The 24,317-nt window shown below is 42.6% G+C and overlaps 2 protein-coding genes across 6 annotated transcripts; both read right to left on the reverse strand.

Annotated features, from left to right (window-relative positions):
* Positions 1–5: 5 nt before the first annotated feature.
* On the reverse strand, positions 6–6,359 carry ccdc61 (coiled-coil domain containing 61). 5 transcript variants are annotated; one of them, XM_023967475.2, is made up of 13 exons: positions 6,020–6,359; positions 5,399–5,576; positions 5,225–5,307; positions 4,637–4,797; positions 4,386–4,538; positions 4,081–4,288; positions 3,725–3,825; positions 3,375–3,604; positions 3,019–3,097; positions 2,571–2,774; positions 2,398–2,440; positions 2,251–2,320; positions 6–2,086 (listed from the first exon to the last, which is right to left on the reverse strand). In XM_023967475.2, exons 2-13 carry the CDS (start codon positions 5,544–5,546, stop codon positions 1,995–1,997), a joined length of 1,572 nt encoding a protein of 523 aa, XP_023823243.1. In that variant the 5' UTR covers positions 5,547–5,576; positions 6,020–6,359; the 3' UTR covers positions 6–1,994. The 5 variants fall into 5 exon arrangements, with proteins under 5 accessions (XP_023823243.1, XP_023823245.1, XP_023823244.1 ...); XM_023967477.2 differs by having other exon boundaries at positions 3,743–3,825; positions 6,020–6,357; XM_023967476.2 differs by having other exon boundaries at positions 2,407–2,440; positions 6,020–6,355.
* A 13,647-nt stretch (positions 6,360–20,006) lies between these two features.
* On the reverse strand, positions 20,007–21,307 carry LOC112067845 (cysteinyl leukotriene receptor 2-like). The gene has a single exon (XM_024134560.2). It carries the CDS (start codon positions 21,286–21,288, stop codon positions 20,257–20,259), a length of 1,032 nt encoding a protein of 343 aa, XP_023990328.1. The 5' UTR covers positions 21,289–21,307; the 3' UTR covers positions 20,007–20,256.
* Positions 21,308–24,317: the final 3,010 nt, after the last annotated feature.

Raw genomic sequence — 24,317 nt, forward strand, 5'->3', positions numbered from 1 at the left:
AGATCAACTATCTTGGGTTAGTATATATTTGGTTACAATATAAAATATTTAGCAAGTGCTACACAATCACAACATTTTGCTAGCATAACTATGACCCATTGAAAGAGATTGAATGTGTCAAGTTGTGATTTGATCCTTTTAAGACCAGGCAGGAAACCCCAATAGAGATTTTTTTCTCTCTCAATCATATCACAAACTTGTCCCAGTTGAATGTAGACACAAGTATAACACTTTTTTGGATAATATTTCAGAAAATGTTTATTAAAATATGCAAATGAGYAAATCTCATTAAATATGTGCACATTTGTACACAACACAACTGCATTTTTCTGGACACTGGATGAAGTCAGCCTAACTATTTTTGTTTCATTTTGTTAAGACACTCCAGGACCGGACTTGTCCAGCACAGATTGTGGATACACGTTTCCCCCCCATATAAATTTGGTAAAAGCAGATGCTTCTGAAGCTGAGAAAATGAGTTGGCGTGTGGGAAGTCTGACTTTCGGGAAATGGCAGTTAAAGACAAGTACACTGAATTATGACTACCAAACAGCAAAAGCTTATGTAGACACATCCTCATTTCTTCAAAGTAAGTTACTAAATGTAGTCCAGTTTGTAAATTCTCTATGAAATGGACGTTGAAATTGTGTAATTCAACATAGTGAGCTTTGAAAGTATTGATGCATGTCCATTTTAAAGTGGTTAGAATTCATAAAACTGGTGACAGTAGTATGATAATCTAAATAAAATATACATTAAGTTTTTTACATTTTGGAAATACTAATATTAATGTAACAAAATACCAACAAATCCCAAAACTGATAGGTACATTTAATTTCAGCCTCTGGTGCAGGGCTTTAATTCTGATAGATGGTGTTTTAGGTAAGTGGAAAGCATCTTACATTTTATTAGCAGCGGAGGTAAAATCTAAAAACAGCACAAAACGCCTCTCAGCTCTCTCCACTATTCTCATCCTCCTAGTGCAGATGGAAGCAGCTGTTCCTACGGCCCAGTTGCTCACCCCGGAGAGGAAGGGTCCAGGCCGGGTAGGTTAGCTATTAATTCATGAGACTCAGTCAGCTGTAGTGGAGCTGCAGCCCTTTGAGTAAAGCCCTAGGGAGGAACCTTCAGCCCACCCAACCAACTAACTCTCCTGCAGAGGGGGAGGACACAGTGCACTTGGTGCACTCACTCACACCACATTACTGAGAGACAAAGCTGCTGCAGTGATTATTAATAGAGAAGATATGTCTAGTAAAAGTAGAAAAAAATACAAAGATTTTGGCTAAATACCTATTAGAAAATCAATGGCACAAAAACAAAGCAATAAATCCTCATGCAGCATTTGGTGAAAATCCATCTCTGATCCAATGGGCCAAAACACCTTAACAGACACTCAGCATTACCCCCATCATCAAGTCATAACACACAGCTAGAGAGGAAGTAATGATAATAGAACATGGGTGGACATTTCTTCAATCAAATTAAATGAGAAACTAGATTTCATTTATATATAAAAACATTTTTCAAAAAAAGATACTTCTCACCAAAAGCAACCACCCCCCAGAATGTTTCAAATAAAGTTATATTTACAGACTAAAACATCTGAAATCACATTCATCAATCACTCGTTAAAAAAGGGGGGGGAAATGGGGTATTACGGTCACATCAACAGACACAATGCATGTTATAAAACCAGTCATGCCTCAGTTCTAGTTCAATACACTAACAGTGGCTTAACAGCCTTCACAGTGGTATCTTTATCCACAGATCAGGCACCGTCTCCCAGAGGGTGACAAAATAAGCAGTGTGTGCATCCATCTGTGTTTGCACTTGCAAAAGCCTATCAGCTGATAATGTGTGCTAAAATATCACAGTGTAGTGCAGTGATCTTGTTTAGTCACAGTGTCGACTAGTAATGTCAAATAGTAGTAGTCCTTGGTCTAAGTTTGCAGCACAGGGAAGTCTTTGAACACATTTTTCCTGCCTAGGGTTTAGTGTCCCGTGTCCAGGTCCCTCATGTAGTCCTGTAGGGCCTGCAGCCGGGCATCGATCTCTGACAGGTCAGCCCCATCTATGGAGCCTTCTGGGTAAAGGACAAGCAATGCACAGATAATGGTAAATCATTGGTTTCAGCAAGATTCTCACACAGAATGTGTCACCAGGGCTCATATTAAAAGTACATTCATTTTTTTTTGCTAACTGACTCTGATTAAACTTTAGATTGAAGAGTAGGCATTGATTGGTTACCTTTGTCTGATCGTACCCTGTGTGTGGGAGTGCTACAATGGGGCTTCCTGGTCAAATGTCTTCCTCTGGGCTACAAAAATAAATAACTGTCACTCAACACAAAGATGTTAAATCAAGGTCTATCACAAGCTGTAAAAAATAACATACCACACTCACCATGGTTGGACCATTGTAGGTCTGCTTCCTTCCTCTGAAACACAGAACAAAATGAGGAACTGTCTGAGACACGCAGTAAAGCAACAGAACATCTCTCACTTACTTAAACAAACCCCATTTGGACTGTAATACCAAGTGATATAGCATGGTAAAGCATAAATTACCTGATTGTCAACTCATCCAACTCCACCAATGAATTCTCAGAGGACTGTCTGCTTCTCCTACTCTCAATTGATAAGCTCCTCCCTCTGCTCCCACTGCCTGCCCTGGTCAGCTGGGGATAAGCCTCCCTGGACCGAGACCGCCCCCTCTCTAGGCCCCTCTCCAGAACAGGTGACGCTAACATTTCTCTTCTGACCTTTCTCTGACTGACGGAGAGAGAGAACACAGGAGGCCAAGTTAAGTCATGATTACAGGGAACGTTTCACTCAGTATTGGTTTTCCTATTAGCATAAGATATAATGGGTTGCCATTTGAAATCCTTGAGCATTTCAACACATGAAAATCACTATACCAGTGTCTCACATGCAAAATACACTGTTATAATTGGCAGAAGCTTGCACTGCAGATACAGTTATGACAGTGAAATGGATAGAGGGAGATGAGACTGACTTTTTGAGTTCCGCCTCTCTCAGTCGGCGCTGTCTGTCCTGGATATATGCAGTGGGGTCAAAGCGTGGCGTCCGCGAACCTGAAAACAGGAACGACAGGATTGGCTGGGAGCTCATACTTAAAGGGAAAATCCACTCAAACTATATTTTGTTACCAAAAGATTGAGTGGATTTTTCATTGAAGATAGCAGATCAAGCAGTTAATCAAGCCCTGTTAGCTTTACTCAGACTTGGTGGTGTCAACTTTAATTGTATCCTTTTCATTACCAAATTTACACCAAGTCAAAACAATCAATGCAATGAAGCTGAATTACCAGTCAACTCCAAACTCCTATAGAGACAGAAAAAACAAGATACCTGTGGGAGAAGGTGAGGGTCTGGCAACATACGAGCGGGGCCCTGAGGAGTCTGCCCTCTGGCCTTCTGACCTCCGACCCCTCTCTTCTGTCCTCTCTCTGGACCCTGAGTGAGCCCGAACTACAACACGTCCCAAACTACGTTCCCGGGACAGTGAACGCCTGATCTCCCCATCACCCCGCGAGGCACTGCACCCAGAAAGGGCAGGGGTCACCCCACTGGTCACCCTACTAAAAACAGACACACATAGTATACAACATTAGCCACAGGGAGAGTATTGTAAGGAGTGAGTAAGTAGGTGGGAGTGAGTGAGTGAAAGTGAAAGAGAGAAAGAAAAAGGAAAGACATACATGCTTAGATTGACTAACCCTCGTCTTAGCAACGCCAGTTCATTGGTCAAACTCTTAACGCGAATCCGTAGAGCTCGCTCCGATGCCCTTAGCTCCTCCAACTAGGAGAGACAGGAAACGTCAGAATTAGCCTACCAGCTGAACAATGGAATCAGCTCCAAGCAATCCTACTTATAATGGCGCAAAAATGTCTACTTCCAAGTGTTGACATGCACACAATACATTTGTTTGATATGCAGGAATCTATGTTACTACATTATTTGCATCAACTGTAGGCCAGGCATTCTAAATTATTCAAAGTTATAAAAGTTACAGAGTACATGCTTATTTGAAATATGATGCAAACAAGGACCAACCTGCTCCAGTAGGAGGCGCTGCTCCTGGCCCCTCTTGCTGGCTGAGCGCTGACTCTTGGCCCTCTCTCTGAGGAGCTGGTCCTCTAAACTCCTGACCACCTCTCTCAGCCCCCGAGCCCCTCCTCCAGGGGTGGAAGCAGACCTCACTAACTGCAGACGCTCCAGAGCCTTGGCCAGAGCCTCCTTCTCCTCTCTGACCAACGTGAGTCTAACAACAGACAGAACAGTCAGGGCCCTTAACCTCTGACCTGAAGAAAACAACACAGACTGTCCTGATTAATACAGTGTAACAAATCATAACTTACTCTGCCCGTAGCCGGCGTATCTCTGGCTCTGCTGGTTTGTGACCTGCATGGTTGGCCAGGGCGTTTAGCTCAGTCTTCAGGGCTCTGATGTCCTTCTGCAGGGCGGCAGGGTCAGGCTTGCCATGGTAGGGCAGGGGCAGGGGGTAGTGGATTCTATAGGGAAAGGTTAACATGGCAATTTCGCAGTTGTACATTTCAAGCAGAGTTTGAGTCAAGCTTATGGTAGTGATATCACTAAAAGAGAGACAAACCTGTCAAATTCCACAGTGTAGATAAGAATTAGATATCTTTTGGCACTGAGGTTAGGAGATTGCTGTTGGGCTCGGGGACGACCAACGACTCCAGCCTTCCGGTTCCGCAAGAGCTCCAGGTCAGCATAGGTCAAGAGGTCAAGGGTAACAGACTCACTAGTCTGAAGAAAAAGCATGCACCATAATCAGAAGTGTGGGTATAATTTGTGTAACGTTCCAACAGGAATCTGTTGAAAAAACGTCGTAAATAACAAGGCTCCCAACAAACAACGCATATAAAGTTGTATAGCGGCAGAATAAAATACCGGGTAGGGCGTGGGCAATTTAATTACTTTTTTCACTCCCAACGTTTATCCCGAAAAATGTCTGTCCTCACTCTGGTAGCCGATGGACAAACATCAAGAATAAGCTACGTGGTGAGAGTATGCCTATTCGGCAGCTAGTTAGCTAGGTGAATTTTGTTGGCAACCTTGTACTTTACAAMGTTTTTGGAACCGATTTCTGTTGGAACGTTCCACAAATTATACTCACCCTAGTCAGAACACTTTTAAACATGTTTTAACTTCCTTTACTGCCTCGCAGACTCACCTTACTAACAGCAGATTCCAACATGCTGCAGAAGATGGGAAACTGCTTGAAGTTGCCTGTTTTGCGAGTTAGGTCTTCGATGTCTGGGACAMAATGAAAACATTATAATAATAAATAGTAATGTCTATAATATCCATGGAACTGAACTATGTCATTTCACAATGCTTCACTTACATGCTGGGTCAAACCCTCCCCTCCACTGGTCAGCTGTCATTGCATCAGAGATCTCGACTATTAGCAATCCTTCTTTTAGTTCTATCTTCACAGCAAACTCCACTCCTCGGAATGTAATGTCCTCCTGCACCACTGAGCCCGCCTCCATCTCTCTGCATTGGTCGCAATGTCCACAGACCTAAGTTACAAGAAATAGACAGTCCATCAATCACATCTTAGACATGCACACCACAGCCATCAATGTCGACAAAACTAAATGTAGGCCTAGTAAGTACTGAGTAACTAACTTGAGCTATAATCAGTGTGCTTCAGGTACTGAAACCACAGATGAAGATAAGAGTCTCTTTGCATTAACGTTAACTAGTTTAGCCGGCGAGAACTTAGCTAGCCAACAACATCTGGTTAGCTACACACAAGCTAGCGATATGGCTAGCAAACAAAATTATGTTTTCTGCAGTGCTAACTATCATACTGTATGATAGCATAATTCCACTACAAACTGGCACGTTGGCTATTCTGTGTTGGTAAATGCTTGTTAGCTAGCTAGCTTCTATATCTCGTAGCTAGCTAAGTAACGTGTTAACGTTAGCTTACAGTACTCTCCTAAGGATAGAGACATACCTGTGGTGATGTGCTCGAAAACGGAACCCAACTCCTACACCTTGGAGAGCATTATAATTCTTAAAATAAAATATATCCAATGAAGTCAAATCGTGTCTCTGGCATGAACGAGTACACCTCTCTTCGATACCTGACAGATTGGAAGCCGCCGCCACTGTTGAATGTAGCGGTTCAATAACCGAGAATGTATAACTACACAATGTCAACTGAATGTATTGGTCGAAAATAAGATACAAGGAAGTCTGATTGGGTGGAGCTACCGTCAATATGTAAAAGCTGTGACGGTATCGCCCGTGCTCAACATCAGCTCCGAGGCCCTTCAGTGGAAGTGATGCTGAGCCCCATGGTAACGACACGGCTTTGTAAATGTAAATCCTCAACGAGCTAAACTGTAATAGTATGTTCAACCAGAAAAGATGCAGTTAGCGGTTGGGGCACTTTTGGCCAGTAGGAATTATTTCATTGCAACACGCACGCATCTTATTATAACCCTGTAATACCGGCAGCTCATGTCAGGGAAGTGAAGTGTCTTAGTTGTTATTGTGTTTGTGTGTGTTTAATACTGTGATACAAGCACAGAACTAGAATGAGTCAGTCCTCCAAAGTGAGTGTATCTGGATCACCAGGCAGGCACGCTGTCCTTGAACTAAAGTAGGCCTAGAGCAGAGACTGGCAAACAGTTGTGGCAAACCTTTGGCCAATTTGCTGCGAGTTCATATTATCACATGCAAATTAGTTTTGTTGCCAACTGTTGCGGCAGATTTGCAGCGACTTGTGAACTTCTGGCAAACAATTATGGGAAACTAGTGGAGAACATTCTACTGTTTGCTGCAAATTTGCTGCAAACTCAGTATGAATATGCAAATTAGATCAGGTTTTTGGTTACTGTGTGTTAACAACATTGTATCTACATAAACAAAATCACTTAAAACTTTAATGAACTTGCTTCTCACAGAGAAAACAGAAAATACTAAATGTACTAAATATACTAAACAACATGTATTAAATGTCAACAGATAAAAAATTAATCCAATACAACTTGAAATCATCAGCATGCTAAGGAAGTAAATGTTATTTATAATATGGGTTACATGGCTCTCTGAAATGAAAATGGATGACACTCCCTTGAGCAAAATATATTTTACCTAACTGTATGCTTGAAAAAAAAAACAAGTGACCCACCCCTATATCCAAAAGAATAACTAAAACATAAAGTGGATGGCAGAGAACATGTCTACCATTTACCCTCACTTATTGGACAGACGAAAGCCTTAGTTATGCAGTTTTAGAAACTGTTTTTCGCCCTGTAGGAATTATATGGGAATGCATTCATTTTAAAAGCGTACAGGGCTGTGGGCCAGAAGATTGTGGGTTCGCAGACCAGACAGTAGGGGTGGAAACATCTCTATTACAGTAAAAGCACTGCAATAATCTATCATTGTTTTTGCAAGTCTGAGAAAAAAATTGCCTTTAATCTTTTTTTTCTAGCTATTACACGTAATTTTACATATTAGCAGAATCTTTTTTAATACCACACAAATTACAGAAATTACAGGTCAATAATTTTTATTTTTTTATTTCACCTTTATTTAACAAGGTAGGCCAGTTGAGAACAAGTTCTCATTTACAACTGGGACCTGGCCAAGATAAAGCAAAGTTGTGCGACAAAAACAACAACACAGAGTTACACATAAACAAACGTACAGTCAATAACACAATAGAAAAATCTATGTACAGTGTGTGCAAATGTAGAAGATTAGGGAGGTAAGGCAATAAATAGGCCATAGAGGCGAAATAATTACAATTTAGCATTAACACTGGAGTGATAGATGTGCAGATGATGATGTGGCTATACTCGGCCTTGTCTCAGGATGGAAAGTTGGTGGTTGAAAATATCCCTCTAGTGGTGTGGGGGCTGTGCTTTGGCAAAGTAGGTGGGGTTATATCCTGCCTGTTTGGCCCTGTCCGGGGGTATCATCGGATGGGGCCACAGTGTCTCCTGACCCCTCCTGTCTCAGCCTCCAGTATTTATGCTGCAGTAGTTTAGTGTCGGGGGGCTAGGGTCAGTCTGTTATATCTGGAGTATTTCTCCAGTGTCCTGTGTGAATGTAAGTATGCTCTCTCTAATTCTCTCTTTCTTTCTTTCTCTCTCTCGGGGGACCTGAGCCCTAGGACCATGCCTCAGGACTACCTGGCATGATGACTCCTTGCTGTCCCCAGTCCACCTGGCCGTGCTGCTGCTCCAGTTTCAACTGTTCTGCCTGTGGCTATGGAACCCTGACCTGTTCACCAGACGTGCTATCTGTCGCAGACCTACTGTTTTCAACTCTCTAAAGACAGCAGGAGCGGTAGAGATACTCTCAATAATCGCCTATGAAAGCCAACTGACATTTACTCCTGAGGTGCTGACCTGTTGCACCCTCGACAACTACTGTGATTATTGTTATTTGACCATGCTGGTCATTTATGAACATTTGAACATCTTGGCCATGTTCTATTATAATCTCCACCCGGCACAGCCAGAAGAGGACTGGCCACCCCTCATAGCCTGGTTCCTCTCTAGGTTTCTTCCTAGGTTTTGGCCTTTCTAGGGAGTTTTTCCTAGCCACCGTGCTTCTACACCTGCATTGCTTGCTGTTGGGGTTTTAGGCTGGGTTCTGTACAGCACTTTGAGATATCAGCTGATGTAAGAAGGGCTATATAAATACATTTGATTTTATTTTGATGTGCAAGTAGAGATACTGGGGTGCAAAAGAGCAAGAAGATAAATAACAATATGGGGATGAGGTAGTTGGGTGTGCTATTTACAGATTGGCTGTGTACAGGTACAGTGATTGGTAAGTTGCTCTGACAGCTGATGCTTAAAGTGCTACGGGTGGGTGTTGCTATGGTGACCAGTGAGCTGAGATAAGGCGGGGCTTTACCTAGCAAAGATCATAGATGACTTGGAGCCAGTGGGTTTGGCGACAAATATGTAGCGAGGGCCAGCCAACGAGAGCATACAGGTTGCAGTGGTGGGTAGTAGATGAGGCTTTGGTGACAAAACGGATGGCATTGTGATAGACTACATCCAGTTTGCTGAGTAGAGTGTTGGAGGCTATTTTGTAAATGACATCGCCGAAGTCAAGGATCGGTAGGATAGCCAGTTTTACAACAATATGATCAGCAGCATGAGTGAAGGAGACTTTGTTTCAAAATAGGAAGCCAATTCTAGATTTAATTTTGGATTGGAGATGCTTAATGTGAGTCTGGAAGGAGAGTTTACAGTCTAACCAGACACCTAGGTATTTGTAGTTGTCCACATATTCTAAGTCAGAACCGTCCAGAGTAGTGATGCTAGTCGGTCGGGCGGATGCGGGCAGCAATCGGTTGAAGAGCATGCATTTAGTTTCACTAGCATTTAAGAGCAGTTGGAAGACACRGAAGGAGTGTTGTATGACATTGAAGCTCATTTGGAGGTTTGTGATAATGGAATTTATATGTTTAAATTAATGATTAGAATATTCCACCCTGAAACCATATAATTGTATGAAATTTATTAGAATCATAAAACTATAATCTGATGATGTGTGTAGTTTTAGTCAGAATTAGAACAAGGACCTTTTGTTCCTTTTTAGTATGTAAGCAGGGTGCATGTGGGAAACAAATGATAAGAGGGGCTATCGACAGACAAGCTGGACCACTGTGTTCCTTACAGGACATTCTGTCTCCACCCGTGGAGGGGAGAAACTGTTAGGCTTGCAGAAGATTATGAAACATGTTGCAGATTAAAGAAACAATGTATCTGTATAGTGGGAAAACACAGACTGTCTGAGCAAGGCGTAGCTTAAGATTTGAACATGTATGTATGTGCGAAGGATACCTACTGTTTGTGTGTATGTATGTGCGTAGGATATCTACTGTTTGTGTGGAAGTATGTGCGCAGCTATAAAATGGATGTCTTTGTATAATGGACTTCAGAGCTCTCTCGTGAATAAACATTTGACTATTGTAGGCTGGGCCTCTGTCTACATTTCAACCAGTATCTTACAAATTCTGGGTTGCAGACTGAGTAGTTAATTGAAGTTCAGTTTATGAACATTGAGAACATAATTATCTTAACAGTTTGTTAACACAGTGTCCAAAGAAGGGCCAGAAGTATAAAAAATGGTGTCATCTGCGTAGAGGTGGATCAGAGAATCACCAGCAACAAGAGCGGCATCATTGATGTATACAGAGAAAAGAGTCGGCCCGAGAATTGAACCCTGTGGCACCCCCATAGAGACTGCAAGAGGTTCGGACAACAGGCCCTCCGATTTGACACACTGAACTCTTTCTGAGAAGTAGTTGGTAAACCAGGCGAGGCAGTCATTTGAGAAACCAAGGCTGTTGAGTCTGCCGATAAGAATGCGGTGATTGACAGAGTCGAAAGCCTTGGCCAAGTCGATGAAGACGGCTGCACAGTATTGTATTTTATCAATGGCAGTTATGATATCGTTTAGGACCTTGAGCGTGGCTGAGGTGCACCCATGACCAGCTCGGAAACCAGATTGCATAGCGGAGAAGGTACGGTGGGATTTGAAATGGTCTGTGATCTGTTTGGTAACTTGGCTTTCGAAGACCTTAGAAAGGCAGGGCAGGATAGATATAGATCTGTAACAGTTTGGGTCTAGAGTGTCTCCCCCTTTGAAGAGGGGGATGACCACGGCAGCTTTCCAATCTTTAGGGATCTCAGATGATATGAAAGAGAGGTTGAACAGGCTAGTAATAGGGGTTGCAACAATTGCAGCGGATAATTTTAGAAAGAGAGGGTCCAGATTGTCTAGCCCAGCTGATTTTAAGGGGTCCATATTTTGCAGCTCTTTCAGATCATCAGCTATCTGAATTTGGGTAAAGGATAAATGGGGGAGGCTTGGGCAAGTTGCTGAGGGGGTACAGGGCTGTTGGCCGGGGTAGGGGTAGCCAGGTGGAAAGCATGGCCAGCCGTAGAAAATTGCTTATTGAAATTCTCAATTATCATAGATTTATCGGTGGTGACAGTGTTTCCTAGCCTCAGTGCAGTGGGCAGCTGGTAGGAGGTGCTCTTATTCTCCATGGAATTTAGTGTCCCAGAACCTTTTGGAGTTTGTGCTACCGGATGCAAATTTCTGTTTGAAAAAGCTAGCGTTTGCTTTCCTAACTGCCTGTGTATATTGGTTCTTAACTTCCCTGAAAAGTTGCATGTCGCGGGGGCTATTCGATGCTAATGCAGTACGCCACAGGATGTTTTTGTACTGGTCAAGGGCAGTCAGGTCTGGAGTGAACCCAGGGCTATATATCTGTTCTTAGTTCTACATTTTTTGAATGGGGCATGCTTATTTAAGATGGTGAGGCAAGCACTTTTAAAGAATAACCAGGCATCCTCTACTGACGGAATGAAGTCAATATCCTTCCAGGATACCTGGGCCAGGTCGATTAGAAAGKCCTGCTCGCTGAAGTGTTTTAGGGAGCGTTTGACAGTGATGAGGGGTGGTTGTTTGACCGCGGACCCATTATGGATGCAGGCAATGAGGCAGTGATCGCTGAGATCCTGGTAGAAGACAGCAGAGGTGTATTTAGAGGGCAGGCTGATCAGGATGATATCTATGGGTGCCCGTGTTTACGGATTTAGGGTTGTACTTGGTAGGTTCCTTGATAATTTGTGTGAGATTGAGGGCATCTAGCTTAGATTGTAGGACGGCCAGGGTGTAAAGCATATCCCAGTTTAGGTCACCTAACAGTACAAACTCTACAAACTAATTAAGGGGTAATTAATTCACATATGGTGTCCAGGGCAGCTGGGGGCTGAGGGGGGTCTATAGCAAGTGGCAACAGTGAAAGACTTATTTCTGGAAAGGTGGATTTTTTAAAGTAGAAGCTCGAATTGTTTGGGCACAGACATAGATAGCATGACAGAACTCTGCAGGCTATCTCTGCAGTAGATTGCAACTCCACCCCCTTTGGCAGTTATATCTTGGCAGAAGATGTTGTAGTTGGGGATGGAAATGTCATAATTTTTGGTGGCCTTCCTAAGCCAGGATTCAGACACTGCTAGGACATCAGGGTTGGCGGAGTGTGCTAAAGCAGTGAATAAAACTAACTTATGGAGGAAGCTTCTGATCTTAACATGCATGAAACCAAGGCTTTTACGGTTACAGAAGTCAACAAATGATAGCGCCTGGGGAATGGGAGTGGAACTGGGGGCTACAGGGCCTGGGTTAACCTTTACATCACCAGAGGAACAGAGGAGGATTAGGATAAGGGTACGGCTAAAGGCTATAAGAACTGGTCGTCTAGTGCATTGGGGACAGAGAATAAAAGGAGCAGATTTCTGGGCGTGGGAGAATAGATTCAGGGCATAATGTACAGACAATGGAATGGTAGGATGTGGGTACAGTGGAGGTAAACCTAGGCGTTGAGTGACGGTGAGAGAGGTTTCGTCTCTGGAGGCACCAGTTAAGCCAGGTGAGGTCTCCGCATGTGTGTGGGGTGGGACAAAAGAGCTATCTAAGGCATTTTGAGCAAGACTGAGGGCTCTACAGTGAAATAAAACAATAAGAACTAGCCAATACAGCAGTAGACAAGGCATATTGACATTAGAGAGAGGCATAAAGCAATCACAGGTGTTGATCAGGAGAGTTAAGACAACAATGGGTAAATGGCAATGAATGGGAAGAGCGGGTCAGTTAGGTACATACAGGACCTGAGTTCAAGGCTGGGGCCGACAGGTTAACAAAATGAGGTACCGTGTTATTGAAACAGTCCAGGGGGCTTCAGCTGTGTAGCCGAGTGATCATAGGGTCAAAAGAGCAGCAATAGGTGAGTCAGGGTGCCGTTCGGTAGTCACTACTACTCTAGGCGAGCAGGGGACACAGCRTTCAGAAAAGCTAGCGGGCCAGGGCTAGTAGATGGTTCTTCGGTGACATTGTAACAGAATAGCCTGTTGAGACCACATTGGGCGATCACGTCGGCAGTCCAGTCGTGATGGATCGGYGGGGCTCCGTGTCGACACTAAAGGGTCCAGGTCAATTGGCAAAGGAGGTATTGTAGCCCTAGAATTAGCTGGTATATGGGCCTAGCTTGAGGCTAGCTCAAGGCTAGCTGGTGCTTGCTTCGGGACAGAGGCGTTAGCTAACAGTTGCCACTCGTTTGCAGCTAGCTAGCTGCGATGATTCGGTGTAATGATCCAGAGCGGCAGGAATCCGGTGATGTGGTAGAGAGAAGCAGTCCGAAATGCTCTATGTTGATATCGCGCTGTGCAGACTGGCAGGTATTGTCCAAGCTAAGGCTGGCTGGTGACCGAGAAAAAGGTGAAGACCGCTAGCCATGGCTAACAAAGACTAGTAGCTAGTTAGCTGGCTAACTCCTGATGGTAGTTCCAGTTTCGTATGATATGTTACGAATTACATATCATATTAAATGTTACGAATAATGTTAGCCACTGTAGGCTACAGGTTAAGGTTAAGGTTAAGTTTAGGAGTTAGGCTAAATAGTTAGGTTAGGGTTATGTGAAGGGTTAGCTAAAAGGCTTAAGGTTAGGGTTAGGTGAAGGGTTAGTTAAAACGGTTATGGTTAGGGTTAGCTAACATGCTAAACGTTGCTAGACATTGGCGTTATACAGTTTCTCCATCTCTTCATCTGAAAAGACTCTTAAAACTCCATCCTCACTTTCCTGTAGAACTCCACCTTGCGCCTCATCGCCATAGGCTTGTGAAACCGAATGCTTTGTTATTGTTTCAACTGCTGATGGCCCCTTTAATGGATCTACTGTGCATCATGTAAAATCAGTTTAATCTTGAACCCACACAGTGGCGTTCGCACGCGCACGCACGCACGCACGTACGCGCACGCACGTGCACGCACGCGCACGCACACGCACACACACCATCTCATTGTTAATATATGTACATACAGTACTTTGAGCTGAATGACTAGTTTTATCATCATTGTCATCAACCGTCTATCTCTTTATGAACCTTGTTTTCTCTCTTCTCTGTCCACCATCTTCCGCTCCCTCCTGTTTTTCCCCCAGCTATGAGGGGGACTTTGAGAAGCAGCAGAGCGAGCCATAGAGTTTAAAGAGGCGGAAGGCCCCGTCTCGACACTCGTCCAGTGGGGACACGTTTAACCCGCCAGGGCCCGCTCCTCTCCCACACGCCCCCAGGTGACCCCTCCCTCTACTGCGCCTCCCAAGAACACAGATGGTGGATCTCATTTTGTCTTTCCTTGATCCCATGTCCATTTCCTCGTCTCCTTCTAGAAACGCATTGGTGGAGAAGTTCCGAGGGTAGGGACCTTGGCTCTAATCCTCAAATGCATTTTGAGAAGGGGTAAAGGAGAGAGGACATGAGGAATCAAAGAATTACAATTGAGGTTCACGCAGGGTTCGCAATCTGCATTCCTGAGAAGAACAACGCGTCCATTGCACTCTTAATGGTTTGTTAAGCTGCTTTGAGATGGAGTGGTGTCGCCTGTCATGTGTACTGCCTCTATGGAAATATGAAGTATGCTTTATTTAATAATGTCTGTTCAATGGCTGTATTGCGAAGTGTTTTTTGTTTGTAAATATATATTTTTTAATTCATGTAATCATGTATTATTATTATTATTATTAGTATAAAAGAATGGGAATTGACGTCAACACCGCCCTTGTCAGGGTCTAAAACTCAGGTTATGAAGGTTTTTTATTCCATATTCACAAAAGTTTCTAAATTAACATGGCTCTCTGTTACTATCTATGGAAGCATAAGCTAGACACACTCCAATTCGCATACCACCCCAGCAGATCCACAGATGATGCAATCTCAGTCGCACTCCACACTGCCCTTTCTCACCTGGACAAAAGGAACACCTATGTGAGAATGCTGTTCATTGACTACAGCTCAGCGTTCAACACCATAGTGCCCACAAAGCTCATCACTAAGCTAAACACCTCCCTCTGCAACTGGATCCTGGACTTCCTGACAGGCCGCCCCCAGGTGGTAAGAGTAGACAACAACAGGTCTCTCACGCTGATCCTTAACACTGGGGCCCCACAGGGGTGTGTACTTAGTCCCCTCCTGTATTCCCTGTTCACCTACGGCTGCGTGGCCAAACACGACTCGAACACCGTCATTAAGTTTGCTGACGACACAACAGTGGTAGGCCTGATCACCGACAATAATGAGACGGCCTATAGGGAGGTCAGAGAACTGTCAGCGTGGTGCCAGGACAACAACCTCTCCCTCAATATGAGCAAGACAAAGGAGCTGATCGTGGACTACAGGAAAAGGCGGGCCGAAAAGGCCCCCATTAACATTGGCGGGGCTGTAGTGGAGCGGGTCGAGAGTTTCAAGTTCCTTGGTGTCCATCACCAACAAACTATCATGGCCCAAACTTACCAAGACAGTCGTGAAGAGGGCATGACAAAACCTTTTCCCCTCAGGATACTGAAAAGATTTGGGTCCCCAGATCCTCAAAAGGTTCTACAGCTGCACCATCGAGAGCATCCTGACCAGTTGCATCACCGCCTGGTATGGAAACTGCTCGGCATCTGACCGTAAGGCGCTACATAGGGTAGTGCGAATGGCCTAGTACATCACTGGGGCCAAGCTTCCTGCCATCCAGGACCTATATAATAGGCGGTGTCAGAGGAAAGTCTATAAAATTGTCAGACTCCAGTCACCCAAGTTATAGACTTTTTTCTCTGCTACCACACGGCAAGGGGTACCGGAGCGCCAAGTCTAGGACCAAAAGGCTCCTCAACAGCTTCTACCCCCAATCCATTATATTGCTGGACAATTCATAAAAATCGCCACCGGACAATTTACATTGACCCCCCTTGTACACTGCTGCTACTCGCTGTTTGTTTGTTACCTATGCATAGTCACTTCGCTCCCACCTACATGTACAGATTACCTCAACTAGCCTGTACCCCTGCACACTGACTCGGTACCGGTGCCTCCTGTATATAGCCTCATTATTGTTATTCTTATTGTGTTGCTTTTTATTATTTATTTTTATTTTAGCCTACTTGGTAAATATTTTCTTCTTCTTGAACTGCACTGTTGGTTAAGGGCTTGTAAGTAAGCATTTCACGGTGAAGTCTACACTTGTTGTATTCGGCGCATGTGGCAAATAAAGTTTGATTTGATTTGATAAGCTGTCGAAATGAATAATGATAATATAACAATGATAAATCCATATCACCAATATCACACTCACTAGTAAGTTGCTCTAGATAAGAGTCTCTGCTAAATGACCAAAATTTCAATGTAATTTCCTTTTTTTTTCATCACATAAGCTATTGGATGCATGCTCATAAAATACAATGAATCGGAGCTGTATTGCTAGAGAATACTGATCTCAGGTACTTTTGCTGTGTCAATTATGCATTCAGTGCCAACTCTCCATGCAGTACAGGAATAGATATGAATGCATATTGGATTTCATTCATGTAAACTAAGATATATGCCTGATTCAAGATGGATCCTCAATCTCATGCCATGGTGCTTATATATAAAAGTGTTTAAAGATGCAATATGCAGAAATGTCTCCACCGTTTCCTGATTGCTAAAATTCTAATAGTTTGCCTAATTTCAGTTTATGTGACAAAACAAGCAAGTATAATGTAGAGAATCATTGTACCATCTAAACAGCTGTGAAATATATTTTCAATAACCACAAATATTATATTTTCAACATTTTGAAGCTGATGTACAAAAKATGCAAAAACGAAACTTAAGAATRGGAACAGATCTATGAGTTAAGATGGCGCCGACAGAGGGACCTCACCTTGAGCTCCGATAAAACATTGCAGGTTTCTATTTTTTCTAGTGTTTTTTCTAGTGTTTTTCTCAAATTTTCTTAATCAGTTTGTTTTGTGCATTACTACACACACCCGAGTAGAACTTTTGGAATACAAATCGCTGGGTACTCACCATCCACCCGACCTCCCCGAATTCCCTGAGACAGCAGAACAATGGGCTAGCTTCTTCGACAAGGAGCCGAGCTGCTTAGGAGTCCTACCGGAGAGTAGGAAGCAAAGACGCAGATGGAGAAGCAGATGTGGCGGGGTCTTAGTGAGATTAAGATGCCGGGGCGACCCATTCTCCACTACCGAGTATACTACTCGCCAATGTTCAATCATTAATCAACAAACTTGAGGAACTCAGAGCGAGAATCTCCTTCCAGAGGGACAGTAGATCCTGCAACATTCTCTGTTCTTCTGAGACTTGGCATTCCTCCGACATCCAGATGGATTTTATACAACCAGCGGGTTTTACAGATTTTCAAGCGGATAGGAAGTGGGCTCTTTCTGGCAAGAGCAAGGGTGGGGGGCTTTGCTTCATGACCAACAACACATGGTGTGACAGGAGAAACATACAGTAACTTGCCAGTTTCTGCTCTGCCGACTTGGAATACTTGGTCATAAAATGTTGTCCTTTTTACCTTCCGAGAAAGTTCACCGGGATTATCGCCATGGCTGTGTACATCCTGCCCCAAACCGACACCACAAAGGCTCTCAAAGATCTTCATTGGACCCTGAACAAACTGGAGACTGTATTCCCGGAGGCAGCATTCATTGTTGCGGGGGACTTCAACAAAAGTAATTTGAGAACCGTGCTCCAAAAATATTGCCAACACATCAAAATTATTTTCTTGACCACTGCTACATGCCTTTTCGACACAGGTATAAGGCCCTCTCCCGTCCTCCTTTCAGAAAATCCGACCATGACTCCATCTTGCTTCTCCCTGCCTACAAACAAAGACTCAGGTGGGAAGTTCTGGTGATCAGGTCTATACAGTATTGGTCTGACCAATCAGAATTCATACTCTAATTCTCTTTTGATCACATGGACTGGAATATGTTCCGGGTTGCCTCTAGAGAAAATGTCAATGAATACGTYGACTCAGTCATCGGATTCATWAAAAAAACGCATATGACTTGATACCGAAAGTATCTTTCAAAACGTACCCGAATCAAAAAACGTGGATTAATAGCAGCCTTGTAGGAAACTGAAAGAGAGAGATGCTACTTATAAACAGGGCAAGGAGACCGAGGACAATAGTTTTGTTAACCTCTACAGGATCAGTGTCCACTACGCGGGACGGTTGAGCTAACGTAGGCTAATGTTATTAGCATGAGGTTGTARGTAACAAGAACTTTTCCCAGGACATAGACATATCTGATATGGGCAGAAAGCTTAAATTCTTGTTAATCTAACTGCACTGTCCAATTTACAATAGCTATTACAGTGAAATAATACCATGCTATTGTTTGAGGACAGTGCACAGTTATGAACTTGAAAATGTATTAATAAACCAATTAGGCACATTTGGGCATTTGGTCAACATTTTGAACAGAAATACAACGGTTCATTGAATCAGTCTAAAACTTTGCACGTACACTGCTGCCATCTAGTGGCCAAAGATTATTTAAAAAAGTTATTATCTTTTAGCAGATCTAACGTGTTGTATTCTCCTACATTAATTTCACATTTCCACAAATTTCAAAGTGTTTCCTTTCATATGGTATCAAGAATATGCATATCCTTGCTTCAGGTCTTGCGCTACAGGCAGTTTGGGTATGCCATTTTAGGCAAAAATTGACAAAACATAAGTACAGAGACAAAGTGGAGGAGCAATTCAGCGGGTAGGACACAAGGTTTTAGGATGGTTAGCTGAAGCTAAAAAGTCGCTTATTTTCTTCTCATATGCCAAAACTCAACGGAACGTACCACTAGGCAGGGTATATTTTCTATTAAGGTATTTTTACTTTTACTCAAGCATGACAATTGAGTACTTTTTCCATCACTGACGAAACGAACATACCAGACTAATTGGAGTGTCAATGGATTTACATTTACTGTGTTAGTCCAGGTTGGTGGGGCTGTTTTGAAAACCACGTGGAGAGTCTGCACTTTCTCTTCAAATGTTAGCAATTTGATGATTCATTTTATCATTTCATGCGAGGCCTTAAGATCTGTCACTGGTGTTCATGGGTTGGAACCTATGTTATTTTCCAATCATTTCGTTGTGAAAATATATATATTTTTATTCTGTTCCACTGTTCCGACCAGCAGAATAAAGTTCTGAACCGGTTTGAACCCCAAAAAAGTAACGGTTTATATCGTTGCTAACTCTTCCTTTTTAAATCTCTGAAATCAATAAAAAAAATTACATTGAGCTCAACATTAAATTACTTCACCAATCAGTCCAGATAGAGCAGCTTGCTATGGAGCGGGCAAGCTATTAACATGAATTAGACAGACAAGTGTAGGGTGCGAGATGCGAGTGACATTTTGCGGGTTGGGAGAGACAGAGAGAGGGTAGAGGAGGCTTGGGTTGAAGCGTTGGGCATCTTGTTGTTATGACATGCATTATCTGAATTAGGCTCACAGAATTATACCTACAGGCTTCTATGAAATAACTTTGAATGTCTTTGAACTTCGTAGAGTTAGCTTAATGTTGGACCAGCTAGCTAACAAGCATGTGTGTGCAGAGCAGCACCAGAATTAAAATAAAAACACTTCTTACCTTTTTGTAGTTAATAAATCCAATGTGAAACGTGATAACTATGGTTTCCTTAACTAGCATTGAAAAGGTTAATCCATTCTTCTCTAATAAAAAATCTCTCCCCCTAATTTCTGAATCACACTACTTGACCAGTTGTTCCCAACCAGGGGTACTAGGGCCCCTGGGCGTACTTGGCCTATCCACATGGGGTACTTGAGAAGACTCATGAGACTATAGGCTTACTGGTAAAATGCACTTTAGGGGGTACTTCAGGGGTACTCCAGGCAGAGCAAAATTTCGTTGGTGGTACAGTAAATGAAAAAGGCTGGGAACCACTGTACTAGACCATGCTTCGGAGGGGCAGGTTGCCTACACACGCACTGGCAAAGATTTTCAGCAGGCAGGCATTTATTTATTCATTTTTTATTTAATGTAGTAAAAATATCAAAATACATTAAGCTGTAATATATGTTGATTTATAATGTTAAGGGGTTTTAACAAAAAAAACAAGTTCAATCATTTAAAAAAGTCTGCTGGTTAAAAAGCCACCATTTTTGAAGAAGACCCAGGCCTAGTCTCATCATAAACCTATTTTCAATGGTCCCATAATTATAAATCCACAAACAATTTGGCTCTACAGGAATTTTATAACTACAAATCATCCATCCATAGACTAGGTGTACATTTTATTTGAACGTGAAAGTGAATGCAACATTTTTGATAAGCTTGAAGTGTCAAGTTTATTATAAATTGACTGTTAATTCTATGGGCTGCAGCTCTTGAATCCTTGGTCTCTCTGTGTTGTTAATAACTCTACTCTGCCTCCCACAATTTTTTGTGCAGAAATCTCTGAAGTTTTCTCCCACAAAGAAGAAAAGGAACGGGTCCAGGCAGCTGTTACCCGCTGCAAGACAGAGCGTTACCACGGCAGCCTTCCGAATCCCCTGGAGGTAGCTGCAAGAATCCTCACAGCCATTTAGTTGAGCATTCCGCTCTGCTGCCAGGAAGAGGGTTCGCACCACATGATAGGGCAGGAAGCAGATCAGGAAGATGCAGAGACCGAGGATGACAAGGGCACAAGACTTTCTTGTAGAGGGCTTCCTCATCCCCTCCACCCCAGCCCTACACTGCCTCAGGCTGAGCAGCACACACATGTAGCAGACAGAGATGACAGTGAAGGGCAAGGCAAAGCCCACCACCAGGGCAGCACGGTTCAGAAGGATGATGGTGCCCAAGCTGCTGCCCAGCTCCAGACAGCGGGTCTGCTCTTCCCCCTCCTGGATAGTCCCAATACTCAGTAGGGGTGTAGAGGCCAGGGACACAAAGATCCAGATGAGTAGACACCCTCCCCAACCACAGGATCCACCCTCCAGACTCATGAAGGTGTAGGGGTGTGATACGGCTAGGTAACGGAGGACACTCAGGGCCAGCAGAAAGTAGACAGAGCCATACATGTTGATATAGAATACGTAGGAGACCAGGCGGCAGGTGAGGTCCCCAAACGGCCAATGGGAGTCCAGCAGGTAGTATGCTGATCTGAGAGGCAGAGAGCACACCAGCATGAGGTCAGACATCAGCAGGTTCACCATGTACAGGTTGACCATGGTGATGCTCCTCCTCCTCCTGTACATGCTCAGAAAGACCCAGAGGGAGGCGCTGTTGGCTATTAGGCCCAGGAAGAAGATGAGCAGGTACGTAGCAGGAAACACACTGCGCTTGAAGCTGTCGATGGGACAATCACATGTCAGATTACTCATCCCTGACTCCAGACTCATATTGTCTGTKCCTCCAGTTAGACCTTTGAATAAAGGAAGGGAGACAAAGGTATGGAAAATGTACTGTGTGTGCTGGAAGGTAAAAAGACAGCATAGAGAGACTGAAAAGTGAAAACTAACACTACATTATATTGAGGCATTTAATTATGGTCCTTTCCTCTTCCGATGCTGCCTGTATACATTTTTACAGCCACTAGAGAGGCATAAATAAAGGGCATACATATTCACTTTACTATCAGATGTTCTGGTTACTTTACAAAACTGACCAACAGTATCAGTGATAGAAAAAGAGGTTTACTAATGGGTCATTTTAATCCATGTAAAAATCTAACAAAAATAGCCAGAGCCACTTTACAGGAAGGATTTTTCACATGTTATTACAGGTAGACTCATCGATATAATGTAGATGAAGAAAGTAAACAGCATAGTAGGTCAATTTCCACAACAACTAAGTGTGAGGCTCAACTTCTCCGCTGTTTTGGTTTCCGTGGCTACCATGTTCAATTTCTAGTAGAACAAAAATAAACATGAGAAAGTTGACAGTACCTCTCTCTGTGGTCCAATACTGTTGCATACTTGTCATCAGTCCAGTGAACCCTGTTGAATCAGTCTTCTGATGGCCGTGTCCACTGAGAGATGTGTGTTTGAGCTATGTTTAGAGGAAGCCAAAGAGAAATGAGTGCAATCACTTTACCTCTACAATGCCTTCAGTGTTCACTCAGGCCGTGACTTCCTCTGCTGTCTCACAATTCTACCACTGCTGCTCTCCAAGTCCAAATGTACCTAATTTCCTATTGTAAACAGTTCACTGAGGCTATTCAACTGCTATGCAACTTTTTGTTCAATTATGTTTTTATGACAAGTCTGTGGCTTTGTAGAAGTTCAGATAACATTTGATATATGGTTGAGACTGTTTATAAATGGAATGAATATACAGTTGTCATTGTGTGGGGAAGACATGCTGGAGGAAGGTCTCTCTCCACTACGAACTGACTCCCGCCAATTCGTGCGCATTTATTGTTTACCCTTTTTCTCACTTACCCTTTAAATACAGTGGGGTCCAGATTTATTGGACCCCTTGATAAAGATGACCAGAAAAAGACTGTATAAAATAAATTATACAAATACTGAGCTGCAATGAGGTCCACAATTAATGGATCCCTTGATAAAGATGAGAAAAAAGGACTATGAAGCAGTGGTGGAAAAAGTACCCAATTGTCATACAGTACATAAAGTAAAGATACCTTAATAGAAAATAGCTCAAGTAAAAGTGAAAGTCACCCAGTAAAATACTACTTGAGTAAAAGTCTAAAAATATTTGGTTTAAATATACTTAAGTATCAAAAGTAAATGTAAATGCTAAAATATACTTAAGTATCAAAAGTAAGAGTATAAATAATAAATAAATCCTTATATTAAGCAAAGCAGACAGCCACATTTTCTAGTTTTTTAAATTTACAGATAGCCAGGAGCACGCTCCAACACTCAGACGTCATTTACAAACCAAGCATGTGTTTAGTGAGTCCGCCATATCAGAGGCAGTAGGGATGACCAGGGATGGTCTCTTGATAAGTGTGTAAATTAGACATTTTCCTGTCCTGCTAAGCATTTAAAATGTAACGAATACTTTTGGGTGTCAGRGAAAATGTATGGAGTAAAAAGTACATAATTTTCTTTAAGAATGTAGTGAAGTAAAAGTAAAAGTTGCCAAAAATATAAATAGTAAAGTAGAGTACAGATACTGTACCCTAAAAACTACTTAAGTAGAACTAGTATTTTTACTTAAGTACTTTACACCACTGGTAGAAAGCCAGTCTGATGGTTTGCGCTCAGGCTAAAAAGAAAAGGTGGGTGGTGCGTAGGAGAAAAATAGAGTTCAAAAGGTACTTGCACTCAAACCATGAAAAGGAATAATTAAAAGGGATAATGAAAAGGAATAATACAAAGGGATAATGAAAAGGGTTCATAAAAAGGAATAATAAAAAGGGATAATAAAAAGGGATAATGTAAAGGAATAATAAAAAGGGATAGTGAAAAGGGATAATGAAAAGGGATAATAAAAAGGGCTAATGAAAAGGGGCAATAAAAAGGGATAATGAAAAGGAATAGCCCAAAGAGGCCGAGATGCAAAAATAATATACTTAATTTAATTCATGTAAGGTGCAAAAAATAAAGCAAAATAGACTGTATAAAATAAATAATACAAATATTGAGATACAGTTGAAGTTGGAAGTTTCCATACACCTTAGCCAAATACATTTAAACTCCAAATACAATTCCTGACATTTAATCCGAGTAAAAATTCCCTGTCTTAGGTCAGTTAGGATCACCACTTCATTTTAAGAATGTGAAATGTCAGAATAATAGCAGAGAGAATGATTTATTTACGCTTTTATTTCTTTCATCACATTCCCAGTGGGTCAGAAGTTTACATACACTCAATTAGTATTTGGTATCATTGCCTTCAAATTGTTTAACTTGGGTCAAACGTTTCATGTAGCCATCCACAAGCTTCCCACAATAAGTTGGGTGAATTTTGGCCCATTCCTCTTGACAGAGCTGGTGTAACTGAGTCAGGTTTGTAGGCCTCCTTGCTCGCACAYGCTTTTTCAGTTCTGSYYACARATTTTCTATAGGATTGAGGTCAGGGCTTTGTGATGGCCACTCCAATACCTTGACTTTGTTGTCCTTAAGCCATTTTGCCACAACTTTGGAAGTATGCTTGGGGTCATTGTCCATTTGGAAGACCCATTTGCGACCAAGCTTTAACTTCCTGACTGATGTCTTGAGATGTTGCTTCAATATATCCACATCATTTTCCTCCCTCATGATGCCATCTATTTAGTGAAGTGCACCAGTCCCTCCTGCAGCAAAGCACCCCCACAACATGATGCTGCCACCCCCGTGCATCACAGTTGGGATGGTGTTCTTCGGCTTGCAAGCCTCCCCCTTTTTCCTCTAAACATAACGATGGTGATTATGGGCAAACATTTCATCAGACCAGAGGACATTTCTCCAAAAAGTACGAT

The sequence above is a fragment of the Salvelinus sp. IW2-2015 genome, linkage group LG23 (genome assembly GCF_002910315.2).
Source record: "Salvelinus sp. IW2-2015 linkage group LG23, ASM291031v2, whole genome shotgun sequence".
In the NCBI taxonomy this organism is placed as follows: domain Eukaryota; kingdom Metazoa; phylum Chordata; class Actinopteri; order Salmoniformes; family Salmonidae; genus Salvelinus; species Salvelinus sp. IW2-2015.

Bases quoted from the DNA above. Each gene is read 5' to 3' on its own strand.
- ccdc61 (XM_023967475.2), bottom strand. From the start codon at position 5,546: ATGGAGGCGGGCTCAGTGGTGCAGGAGGACATTACATTCCGAGGAGTG. The intron at 4,539-4,636 runs GTTTGTCTCTCT...CTTTCCCTATAG, and splicing joins TACACTGTGGAATTTGACAG to AATCCACTACCCCCTGCCCC. The intron at 3,098-3,374 runs GTATCTTGTTTT...TCCTGTTTTCAG, and splicing joins ACCCTCACCTTCTCCCACAG to GTTCGCGGACGCCACGCTTT.
- LOC112067845 (XM_024134560.2), bottom strand. From the start codon at position 21,288: ATGAGTCTGGAGTCAGGGATGAGTAATCTGACATGTGATTGTCCCATC.